The sequence below is a fragment of the Littorina saxatilis genome, linkage group LG6 (genome assembly GCF_037325665.1).
Source record: "Littorina saxatilis isolate snail1 linkage group LG6, US_GU_Lsax_2.0, whole genome shotgun sequence".
In the NCBI taxonomy this organism is placed as follows: Eukaryota; Metazoa; Mollusca; class Gastropoda; order Littorinimorpha; family Littorinidae; genus Littorina; species Littorina saxatilis.
The window spans coordinates 56234098-56246534 of NC_090250.1; the positions used below are offsets into that span (position 1 = coordinate 56234098).

The 12437-nt window shown below is 43.8% G+C and overlaps 1 protein-coding gene across 3 annotated transcripts; it reads right to left on the reverse strand.

The window, feature by feature from the left end:
* Positions 1 to 2495: 2495 nt before the first annotated feature.
* Positions 2496 to 12132, reverse strand: LOC138969573 (uncharacterized). 3 transcript variants are annotated; one of them, XM_070342417.1, is made up of 4 exons: positions 11983 to 12132; positions 5861 to 6771; positions 4828 to 5009; positions 2496 to 3969 (listed from the first exon to the last, which is right to left on the reverse strand). In XM_070342417.1, the coding sequence occupies exons 2-4, from the start codon at positions 6741 to 6743 to the stop codon at positions 3745 to 3747; spliced, it is 1290 nt and encodes a 429-aa protein (XP_070198518.1). In that variant the 5' UTR covers positions 6744 to 6771; positions 11983 to 12132; the 3' UTR covers positions 2496 to 3744. The 3 variants fall into 3 exon arrangements, with proteins under 3 accessions (XP_070198518.1, XP_070198520.1, XP_070198519.1); XM_070342419.1 differs by having other exon boundaries at positions 5861 to 6768; positions 11983 to 12131; XM_070342418.1 differs by having other exon boundaries at positions 11990 to 12130.
* Between the last annotated feature and the right edge of the window lie 305 nt (positions 12133 to 12437).

A 12437-nucleotide genomic window follows, 5' to 3' on the forward strand; every position in this document is an offset into this window, starting at 1 on the left:
AGGATGCGATAGTCAGAAGAGGCACTGAGTTGTCTTGCTGGAGAATAGACGGTGAGGAGTTCAGAGAAGTAAGCAGGAGACGAGCCAGAAAAGAAGTTTAAAGCAGAGGGTGGACAGTTTGTAGTCAATGCGGGCTTGAATAGGTAACCAGTGCAGTGTGTGAAGAAGTGGTGTTGCGTGATCTCGTTTTCGTGCTTTGAGAATGAGGCGTGCTGCCGAGTTTTGGACTTTTTGTAGTTTATGCAGGAGGTACAGAGGACAGCCAGAGAGAAGAGAATTGAAGTAGTCAAGTTTAGAAAGAACAAAGGCATAGACAAGAGTGTTAGTTGTTTGAGAGGAGAGTGTGTGGCGAATGGTGCTGATCTTACGAAGCTCAAAATAAGCTGCTCTACAGACTAAAGATATATGTTTGTTAAGGGTCATGTCAGATGAAAGGGTGAATCCAAGGTTTCTAGCTGATGGTGAGAAAAGAATGTCGGTGTTGCCTACTTGAACAGAAACAGGTTGGGTATTGATAGGGGAAGGGCCCCTAATAATTATGGACCACTTTTTGTTTATTGCTGATAACTAGCTTGTTTTCTTGCGAAGAAGTTTCATTTTGTGGTTGGCAGTCCTTCTCTCTTAGTTTAACCGTTAGGCCTAATTAGAGTTAAATAGCTTTGATAGACAGTCAGCAAAAATTAAATACAGAAAAAATCACAAATGGTCCATATTAGGAGCCTGGGCGCCCAATATGGACCAGTGAAGCGGCCTTCACGAATCACTGTATAAAGCCCCCAATACTTCAAAATAACATGATACAACTTAGTGTGCAAGTCAGACTAATTCAAATATGCTTTAGATTTAGCTGTTTCGGGTTGATGAGAGCATTATTTGAAGCACACCAGAAAACTGAAGAAGCTTATCAAAAACAGAGTGAAAATAAGTGAAATTATCAACTTCCACAAAAAAAGACTATTTGTTATATTTTTTTGAAATCTCAGGGCAAGTTATAGGTTATTTTCAGCAAGCTTCTTAATGAATTAATTAAAATTGCCTTTATTTTTTTCGATTTGTTGAAGGTGGTCCATATTAGGGGACTCACACATACTTTGAGGTTTTGCTATTATTTTTTGTTTGCAGTAGAAACTCGGGGTACACACTGTTAAAATGTAACAAATACTGTCTTAGCTGTCATATATAGCCATTTTTGTGTTATGAAAGCTTTGGCTGTGGACAGAAACGAGTCCGTTCTATGCGGCACATTTAGAGTGAACGCTGCCAAAAGTGAAAAAAAGCGAAAAAGCCAAACGGTTTTGAGGTTTGTGTTTCTGCAACTGTTTTGACATGTGCAACTTATCCAGAGAGGGTGAATAAAGCGAATGAAATTGTTTTGAGCGCTCTAGCGCCGTTAGTTTGTCAGAACAGGAGGTGGTTCATATTAGGAGCCGGTCCATATTAGGAGCCTTTCCCCTACCTACTGTCGATCCGAAGTGTCCCTTTCTTGTAAACAAAGGCCACACAAAGCCACATTGTCAAACTGATTATTTGCAGAACCCCCGCTTATCATACATCGTTGGAACGGTCTAGGACTGAATTTTGATCTGGTGCACCAACACTTTCACAAAAACCAAATCATAAAGTTGTAACGGCCTCAAAAAATCTTTCTTGTCTTATTTCTATGCTCTTTAATACTATTTTTCACCATTTGCTAAGCTATGAAGCATGTTTTACCTAGGCTGCTAGGGGGAAAATACCTGTTTTCAGTGTGACAACTTCTAAAGTTAACCACTAACAAATAAACTTACACATAGCTGTTCGGCAAATGTTTGTTGCATGGCACACACTGACATGAAAGTGGAAGATTTTTTTCTCTCTAGAGAAACTACATATCAAGTTACACTTTTTGTGCTCTTCCATTCCAGTTGACAATCAATTGTTAACGCTTGTTATAAGAAACAGTAGAACGAAAACAGATTGGATAGAATGAAAAAATGTACTGGTGATGTCATTTGGGACATACTGACATGAAAACGTCACCTTTTGTCATTGTCTCAAATACATGTGTTGCGCAAACCAGAGATAAACACACACTGTAGCTTTGCTAAAAGACATGCTATTGGGTGGGTCAGTTTCATGCGTTACTTGAAGTTTTTTTGTTCGTTTCCCTGTGGTTATTTAGTTGTAGTTTTGGTTCTGCTCAGACTTTTCGGTTCGTTCGTCTTCAAATTTCACTCAAACACTGTGACACAGCGTGTACTGTCGTTGTCTGGGAAACACCAATGAGAGGAGGCGAAGAAACTCCGAGCGTTCCCATTGGGTTTGCTTTTGATTATCCATTTGTAATCTTCTGGCATCCATATAAAACGGCAATTGTTTTTTGTAACTAACGAACATTGTTTTTTCTTACCCAGCTGGTTATGATGAATGAATAGTCGCGAAAATGACGACAAAGAACTTAGCACTACGTCACCAAGGTTGAGACTTCAAAGTTAGAAGACACAAATGTTCTTGGGTAAGCTTTTGCAATTTATTCACCGAAACTTCCTGAGTATATAGGAAACACAAAACGTGTCACTGGATACATTTTGTTCACTTAAAACTAAAAGGACAATTAGGTGTGACCAAAAATGTTATGTACACTGATCGAAAGATCGTAAGAAAATACACAAGTTCCACTTCTTGGGCTCTTCTACTTTGTACTTCATTTGATACGCAATTTTGAACAATTTATTGGACTATTAACAAGATAACAGATTCACCAGAATAAAACACAAATAATATATGCTGGTAATGCTGGTTTGTGACACGGAAATGAAAATATTTATACCCTTTTGTCACAGGCACAAAGGTAAAACTGGCACATGGTTTAAATTGGCACATGGTTTAAATTGGCACATGGTTTAAACTGGCACATGGTTTAAATTGGCACATGGTTTAAATTGCTATCATCTCTCACAGACACAAGCCATTCAGTGCAATCTTGGAAAGGGTATGCTGGTGACGTCACGGGTTATCTCCAAAACGTCACGAAGGTTGGTCATTGTTTTCATCGTCCCAATAACCAATATGGCAATCCGGGACCGATGGAAGTTATTTTTCTTTCTGTTTACATGGTAAGTTGCCATGCTCAAAGACTAGCTTCGTTTGGCTCAATCACAGTAAAAGTGTACAAGGTTCTTAAAAGCTCATGCCTTTTCACATTTGTTTCTTCAAAACTTGTTAACAATCTTCATCTTACACTTCTAAAGACAATGACCAACTCCCGCCGACAAACATGTTCAGTACAATGGGTACGAGGGTTACGTTGGAAGCTTGGAGAAGTGTCTTCACAAGTACATGCCCCCGAACAGGCTGTTGTAAAGTTGGTTGGTTGGTTGGTTATTGGTTTTTATCATCCCTACAACCTGTACGGCAGTTCGTGGAAGATGCAAGTTTGTTTCTTTTAGCAGTTCACATGACAGCAGCCATGCTTAAAACTTACTTCACAGTACAAATGTATAAGGTTCTAAAAAGCTCTCGTGTTTCTTTCACATTTAATAACTTCAAATAGTGTTAACAGTCTTGATCTCCTTTTAAAAGTTACACATCTTGTCCTGGAATAAAATCTTCAGAGTTTCTGCACTGTAATGTTTGTCTCAAATGTCCTGTACGTCCACACACTGGTGGTAAAGTATGTCTTCAACTCGTCAGACAGCGGCTAGCTGGAAGCCAGAGAAAGAGGTGTACATGTCCCCGAACAGGCTGGTGGTAAAGTATACGTCATCACACAGCGGCTAGCTGGAAGCCAGAGAAAGAGGTGTACATGTCCCCGAACAGGCTGGACCCGTGGTTGATGCGCACGTGCACCGTGTGGCCCTCCGTCAGCCGCTGGGTGACCATGGCCGTCCCTGTCCCGTAACTGGAGCAACAGCCGCTAGCCCTGGCCAGCATTGTCTCCCCTGTGTATATGTCTGCATGCACCGCCTGGTCGTCTTTATGGCGCATCACCTGTGGGAGGTCATCAACGGATCTTTCAGTTTATGTCACAGGCATATAAGACATCATTAAGCTGCCCCTAACTGCCCCTAACTGCCCCTGACTGCCCCTAACTGCACCTGACTGCCCCTAACTGCCCCTGACTGCCCCTAACTGCACCTGACTGCCCCTAACTGCCCCTAACTGCACCTGACTGCCCCTAACTGCCCCTGACTGCCCCTAACTGCACCTGACTGCCCCTAACTGCCCCTAACTGCACCTGACTGCCCCTAACTGCCCCTGACTGCCCCTAACTGCACCTGACTGCCCCTAACTGCCCCTGACTGCCCCTGACTGCCCCTAACTGCACCTGACTGCCCCTAACTGCCCCTGACTGCCCCTAACTGCACCTTAAATGCTGTCAGTTTTCACTTGTTTTGGAAAAAAAAGGCAAACTGTCTGTTCATGTGTGTGCGTGTGTGTAAGTACGTGTTTGTGTGTATATGTTTGTGTTAGCGTGTACGTACGCGCGCGCGTGTGTGTGTGTGTGTGTGTGTGACAGAGAGAGAGAGAGAGAGAGAGAGAGAGAGAGAGAGAGAGAGAGAGAGAGAGAGAGGGTTTAAACGATGCACTGATTGAATCTTGAGTTTATTTTGTACCTATTCTGTGTTGGTGTGTGTGTGTGTGAGTGTGTGACAGAGAGAGAGAGAGAGAGAGAGAGAGAGAGAGAGGGGGGGGGGGGGGCAGGGGTTGAAACGATGCACTGATTGAATCTTAATTTTGTTTTGTATTGCTTGAACCCAGGAGATCCATACAGAACCTATTCTGTTATGTTTTTTTCTTTGTTTGTGGTTTTGTTTTTAAATTCATAATAATTATTTCCCAACTGACCTGAAGATAGAAGACATAGGTCCCAGACGAGGGAGCAGTGAAGAGGCCTGTAGTCAGGTTGTAGCCAGACCCTTGGTTGTACACGACGTTGTCAAACGCTAGCGTGTGTCCCAGGGACAGCGCAGTCAAGCTTTCTGACGAAAACCTGGCCGTGAAAGCCACTGGCCTCTCCATGGCACCATCTGAAATTGGTATAGGCACGTACGTTTGATGATTACTGAGAGCTAGCTTTCAACGGTGTGAAGTCGGACATAAAAAACACACCTCCCCAACTCCCCGTTTCCCCTTTACTCTTTCTGAATCTTCCAACCCTTTCTTCTGCACAGTAGCCAACGCTACGGCTTCTTCGTGTGGTCAAGCAGTTTTGGGCAACAGCAACATTTAATGATGGACAGTGACAGAGACCACTGCTGCGGGGAAGTGCTATGCTTGGTCATCTTCATTCTTCAATGACTGGGCGCGTTTACACTTATTTTTCGGATGGTCCGCAAGTGTGTTGAGTCAACCTTGGCCAAATACCTCAATCGCCTTCGATAATTTGGCTAAAGTGGGCTACTAGGGCCGTTTGCCAACTCAAAGCAAAGGATATGCTAGTGCACAGAAAGGGATTGTTACTGTTACTGCTTCTGACTTCGGTCAACTGTCGACAGAAAGACACTATATAAACACTGTAAACAAAAGACACAATATAAACACTGTTAACTAAAGACACTATATAAACACTGTTAACTAAAGACACTATATAAACACTGTAAACTAAAGACACTATATAAACACTGTAAACTAAAGTGTTCCACTTTTGAACACACTTTGTGTAACCAGTTGTGAACACTAACAAACGTAGCACACATTGTAAACACTATATAGTGTTTACCGTGTATGTTACGTTTTCTAGCAAAATTATATAGAAGTTCACACCGGGTTACAAACATTGTCTTCAGAAGTGTATCACTTCCGTTTAGAATGCACTGCTGATAAACATTGGGAAAAAGCAAAAGAAGATTGACACTGCTGATCGAGTACTGATACTTACCCACCGAAGCTTGCCCGGCCGGTATGGAGTTGAGCCCAAGCAAGCCTTGCCTGAGACGGGAGGTCTCCGTGCCGTGCGCCGTGGTGAGGTTCCTGAGGCTGGTGATCTCCCTGTTCTGTTGGGTCAGCGTTCTCTTGACGCTGCCCAGCTCCTGGTCCAGAGCGTGCAGCCTGTAGTCCATGCCTGTGCTGAGTGGCGGCGGGTTGTTCTTCAGGCTGCTGATCACCGTGTCCTGTGCGTGCACACACGCGGCCAGCTCCGCCTTGTTAGCGCTCAGGGTATCTGCCAGTTTGAGCACGTCAGCGCTGAGCGCCAACAGGCGACTGTTCACAGCGGTCTCCACTTCCATCAGGCGACTTTCCAGGGCTGTGTTCAGTACGTGCAGCGCGTCGAATGCCGCTTTCTGCTCCAGAAAACGAGCGTCCGTCGCCTTGTGCTGTTCCTGGAGTCGCGTGTCCACCAGGCTGACGGTGTCGGTGTGCAGGGCCTGCAGGCGAGTGTCCATCAGAGTGACCAGCTCCAGCAGGCGGTTGTCCAGTGTCGGGTGCAGCTTGACCAGCCGCTCGTCCAACGCTTGGTTCTGTCGCTGCACGGTGTCAAGTGTCACCTGCTGCTCGTAAAAGCGATTGTCCAGGTCGGCGTTCTGGGCTTGCAAACGATTGTCGAGTGCGGCGTTTTGCTCGATGAGACGAGAGTCAAGCACATCGTTCTGCTCGAGGAGGCGACTGTCTAACACCGTCAGCTGTTTGTTGAGGCAGGCAGCCAGCGTCGTGTCGCTGCCTGTCCCTGTCCCCTCATCCCCAGTAGCTCTTGGGCTTCGCGGAGTCCTGCCCTCAGTACAGGCTAGCGTGCAGAGGGAAAGCACCACCAAGACAACTTTCATACTGATGCCGTCACACTGCACGGAGCTTCTGAAACATACAACGTCCTTCATACTGATGCCGTTCACACTGCACGGAGCTTCTGAAACATACAACGTCCTTCATACTGATGCCATTCTGATTCACACTGCATGGAGCTTCTGAAACATACAACGTCCTTCATACTGATGCCGTTCACACTGCACGGAGCTTCTGAAACATACAACGTCCTTCATACTGATGCCGTTCACACTGCACGGAGCTTCTGAAACATACAACGTCCTTCATACTGATGCCGTTCACACTGCACGGAGCTTCTGAAACATACAACACCCTTCATACTGATGCCGTTCACACTGCACGGAGCTTCTGAAACATACGACACCCTTCATACTGATGCCGTTCACACTGCACGGAGCTTCTGAAACATACAACACCCTTCATACTGATGCCGTTCACACTGCACGGAGCTTCTGAAACATACAACACCCTTCATACTGATGCCGTTCATACTGCACGGAGCTTCTGAAACATACAACGTCCTTCATACTGATGCTGTTCACACTGCACGGAGCTTCTGAAACATACAACACACTTCATACTGATGCCGTTCACACTGCACGGAGCTTCTGAAACATACAACACCCTTCATACTGATGCCGTTCACACTGCACGGAGCTTCTGAAACATACAACACCCTTCATACTGATGACGTTTACACTGCACGGAGCTTCTGAAACATACAACGTCCTTCATACTGATGACGTTTACACTGCACGGAGCTTCTGAAACATACAACACCCTTCATACTGATGCCGTTCACACTGCACGGAGCTTCTGAAACATACAACACCCTTCATACTGATGCTGTTCACACTGCACGGAGCTTCTGAAACATACAACACCCTTCATACTGATGCCGTTCACACTGCACGGAGCTTCTGAAACATACAACACCCTTCATACTGATGCCGTTCACACTGCACGGAGCTTCTGAAACATACAACGTCCTTCATACTGATGCCATTCTGATTCACACTGCACGGAGCTTCTGAAACATACAACGTCCTTCATACTGATGCCATTCACACTGCACGGAGCTTCTGAAACATACAACGTCCTTCATACTGATGCCATTCTGATTCACACTGCACGGAGCTTCTGAAACATACAACGTCCTTCATACTGATGCCATTCTGATTCACACTGCACGGAGCTTCTGAAACATACAACGTCCTTCATACTGATGCCATTCACACTGCACGGAGCTTCTGAAACATACGACACCCTTCATACTGATGCCGTTTACACTGCACGGAGCTTCTGAAACATACAACACCCTTCATACTGATGACGTTCATAGACCCTGTTCCTAGATAGTTCTTTTTTTAGTATAACGTTATTTACTGTCTCTCTTTTTCTTTACTGATTTCTTCTTTTTACATTTAGTCAAGTTTTGTTGTTTCTGTCGTCTCCACTTCTTTATTAAAGTATTGTATTTGTAGCTGGAGAAGGGCTCCTAATATGGACCGGCTCCTAATATGGACCAGCTCCTGTTCTGACAAACTAACGGCGCTAGAGCGCTCAAAACAATTTCATTCGTTGTATTCACCCTCTGTGGATAACTTGCACATGTCAAAACAGTTGCAGAAACACAAACTTCAAAACCGTTAGGCTAGTTTTGGCAGCGTTCATTCTAAATTTGCCGCCTAAAACGGACTCGTTTTTGTCCACAGACAAAGCTGTTATTCATTAAGAAGCTTGCTGAAAATAACCTATAACTAGCCCTCGAGATTTCAAAAATATATATATCAAATAGTCTTCTTTCGTGGTAGTTGATAACCTTACTTATTTTCACTCTGTTTTGGATAAGCTTCTTTAGTTTTCTGGTTTGTTTCAAATAATGCTCTCATCAACCCAAAAGAGATAAATCTAAAGCATGGATGAATTGCATATTTTAATTAGTCTGACTTACACACAAAGTTGTATCATGTTATTTTGAAGTATATGGGACTTTTTACAATGATTAGTGAAGGCCTCTTCACAGGTCCATATTGTGCGCCGACGCTCCAAACATGGATCATTTATCATTTTTTCTGTATCTAATGTTTGCTGAACGTCTACCAAAACTCATTCATTCTAATTCGGCTTAACGGTCAACCTAAGGGAGAAGGACTACCTACCAGACACAAAATGAAACTTCTTCGCAAGAAAACAAGCTAGTTATCAGCATAAAACAAGCTAGTTATCAGCATAAAACAAGCTAGTTATCAGCATAAAACAAGCTAGTTATCAGCATAAAACAAGCTAGTTATCAGCATAAAACAAGCTAGTTATCAGCATAAAACAAGCTAGTTATCAGCATAAACAATTGAGTTATCAGCATAAAACAAGCTATTTATCAGCATAAAACAAGCTAGTTATCAGCATAAAACAAGTGAGTTATCAGCATAAAACAAGTGAGTTATCAGCATGAAACAAGCTAGTTATCAGCATAAAACAAAAAGTGGTCCCTATTAGAAGCCCTTCCCCAACGTCGAAACCGGTTTTTCAGAAATTGTTCAGAAATTAATTCGATTTTTTAAAATTCCAACTCACCTCAGCAAGCAGTGAGTGAGGATGTTGATTGTTGGTGTGTGGGGATGTTGATTGTTGGTGTGTGGGGATGTTGATTGTTGGTGTGTGGGGATGTTGATTGTTGGTGTGTGGGCAAGCAGTCAGTGAGGATGTTGATTGTTGGTGTGTGAGCAAGCAGTCAGTGAGGATGTTGATTGTTGGTGTGTGAGCAAGCAGTCAGTGAGGATGTTGATTGTTGGTGTGTGAGCAAGCAGTGAGTGAGGATGTTGATTGTTGGTGTGTGAGCAAGCAGTGAGTGAGGATGTTGATTGTTGGTGTGTGAGCAAGCAGTGAGTGAGGATGTTGATTGTTGGTGTGTGAGCAAGCAGTGAGTGAGGATGTTGATTGTTGGTGTGTGAGCAAGCAGTGAGTGAGGATGTTGATTGTTGGTATGTGAGCAAGCAGTGAGTGAGGATGTTGATTGTTGGTGTGTGGGCAAGCAGTGAGTGAGGATGTTGATTGTTGGTGTGTGAGCAAGCAGTGAGTGAGGATGTTGATTGTTGGTGTGTGAGCAAGCAGTGAGTGAGGATGTTGATTGTTGGTGTGTGAGCAAGCAGTGAGTGAGGATGTTGATTGTTGGTGTGTGAGCAAGCAGAGAGTGAGGATGTTGATTGTTGGTGTGTGAGCAAGCAGAGAGTGAGGATGTTGATTGTTGGTGTGTGAGCAAGCAGAGAGTGAGGATGTTGATTGTTGGTGTGTGAGCAAGCAGTGAGTGAGGATGTTGATTGTTGGTATGTGGGCAAGCAGAGAGATGCCACGTAAAAGCCTGGCGGGATCCGAGATGGTTGGTTTGGTTTGGTTTTTGGGTTTCAATGTCCCTTCAGCAGATGCTAGCTGCTATTCGAGACCGATGCAGTTATTTTCTTTTTCACTTCACATGGCAAGTTCTACGTTTCAGACTATTTACATTCAGATCTATCACTGTAAAAGAAGGTTCTATAAAAATTAATCACTTTCACTTCTGGTACTTTAAATCTTGTAGGATCCGAGATGGTAGTCTTAACTCTTTTCACGTGTGCCTTTAAAACAAGGCGTCTGCATTACCAGAGTCTCTGGCATTACCTATACATTACGGATTTCGGGCAAAAGAGGACTGCACAGCCGGTTTGTGTCTCCAAGCTGGTTTAGCTTTCATAACACCTGCCGGACGGTTTGTGTCTCCAAGCTGGTTTAGCTTTCATAACACCTGCCGGACGGTTTGTGTCTCCAAGCTGGTTTAGCTTTCATAACACCTGCCGGACGGTTTGTGTCTCCAAGCTGGTTTAGCTTTCATAACACCTGCCGGACGGTTTGTGTCTCCAAGCTGGTTTAGCTTTCATAACACCTGCCGGACGGGCGCAGTGGCCTAGTGGATAAGAAATCTGCCTCCTAATCGGCTGGTCGTGAGGTCAAATCCCCGTCGCTGCCGCCTGGTGGGTTAAGGGTGGAGATATTTCCGATCTCCCAGGTCAATATATGTGCAGACCTGCTAGTGCCTTATCCCCCGTCGTGTGTACACGCAAGCACAAGACCACGTGTGCACGTAAAGATCATGTAGGGGGAAGGGCTCCTAATATGGACCGCTTTTTGTTTCATGCTAAGAACTAGCTTGTTTTCTTGCGAAGAAGTTTCATTTTGTGTTTGGTAGTCCTTCTCTCCTAGGTGTGGCCTAATCAGAGTGAAATCGCTTTGATAGATATTCAGCCAAAATTAAATACAGAAAAAAATCACAAATGGTCCATATTAGGAGCCTGGGCGCCTAATATGGACCAGTGAAGCGGCCTTCACGAATCACTGTAAAAAGCCCCCTATACTTCAAAATAACATGATACAACTTAGTGTACAAGTCAGACTAATTAAAATATGCTTTAGATTTATCTGTTTCGGGATGATGAGAGCATTATTTGAAGCACACAGGGAAACTAAAGAAGCTTATCAAAAACAGAGTAAAAATAAGTGAAATTATCAACTTCCACGAAAAGAAGACTTTTTGTTATATTTTTTTCAATCTCGAGGGCTAGTTATAGGTTATTTCCAGCAAGCTTTTTACTGAATTAATGAAAATAGCCTTTAGCTTTTATTTTCTTCGATTTGTTGAAGGTGGTACATATTAGGGGACTCGCACATACTTTGAAATTTTGCTATTATTTTTTGTAGTAGAAACTCGGGGTCAACACTGCTAATATGTAACATAGCTGTCATATGTAGCAATTTGTGTGTGATAAAAGCTTTGGCTGTGGACAGAACGAGTCCGTTTTAGGCGGCAAATTTAGAGTGAACGCTGCCAAAAGTGAAAAAACCCAGAAAAAGCCTAACGGTTTTGAGATTTGTGTTTCTGCAACTGTTTTGACATGTGCAAGTTATCCAGAGAGGGTAAATACAGCGAATAAACCTTTTTTGAGCGCTCTAGCGCCGTTAGTTTGTCAGAACAGGAGGTGGTCCATATTATGAGCCGGTCCATATTAGAAGCCCTTCCCCTAATCCATGTCAGAGTTCGGTGGGTTATAGAAACACGAAAATACCAAGCATGTTTTCCCCGAAAGCGGCGTATGGCTGCCTGAATGGCGGGATAAAAACGGTAATACAGGTAAAAATCCACTCGTGCAAAAACATGAGTGAACGCGGGAGTTTCAGCCCATGAACGAAGAAGAAGAAGATAACACCTACCTTTGACCTTTGACCTTTGACTTTGGTTCTGCTGATAGTCTCGCTTCCAACTCGCACGTGCTCTCATGTCACGAGAGGTAAGAAAGTTCCTCGTAAGCCATAATTCGTCCACTTATATAATGTTGTTCCCCATAGCCTGCACAGAAACATCGACACGCAATAACCACCTGCTGGAACTTTCGGCGCTTTCATTGCTGCGATTAAAATAAAGACAGCGTCCATATTCTGCACCTCTGGGGTCTATAAAACCGAAAACAAGAACACGCATGGAAATGGTCATGGAACCAAACTTCTTTTTTTTCTTCTAGCTCTCTGAATTCTTTTCCGACTGGTCATGTAGAAGCATATACGCTGCGTCTACTTTCTACTGTTGTCAGAAAACAAAGGCGGTCTACTTTCTACTGTTGTCAGAAAACAAAGGCGGTCTACTTTCTACTGTTGTCAGAAAACAAAGG

Excerpts from the sequence above, each read along its gene's own strand:
- LOC138969573 (XM_070342417.1), bottom strand. The coding sequence starts at position 6,743 with ATGAAAGTTGTCTTGGTGGTGCTTTCCCTCTGCACGCTAGCCTGTACT. Across the intron at positions 5,010-5,860 it reads GGCCGGGCAAGCTTCGGTGG|ATGGTGCCATGGAGAGGCCA; the intron begins GTAAGTATCAGT and ends TACCAATTTCAG. Across the intron at positions 3,970-4,827 it reads CCTATGTCTTCTATCTTCAG|GTGATGCGCCATAAAGACGA; the intron begins GTCAGTTGGGAA and ends GACCTCCCACAG.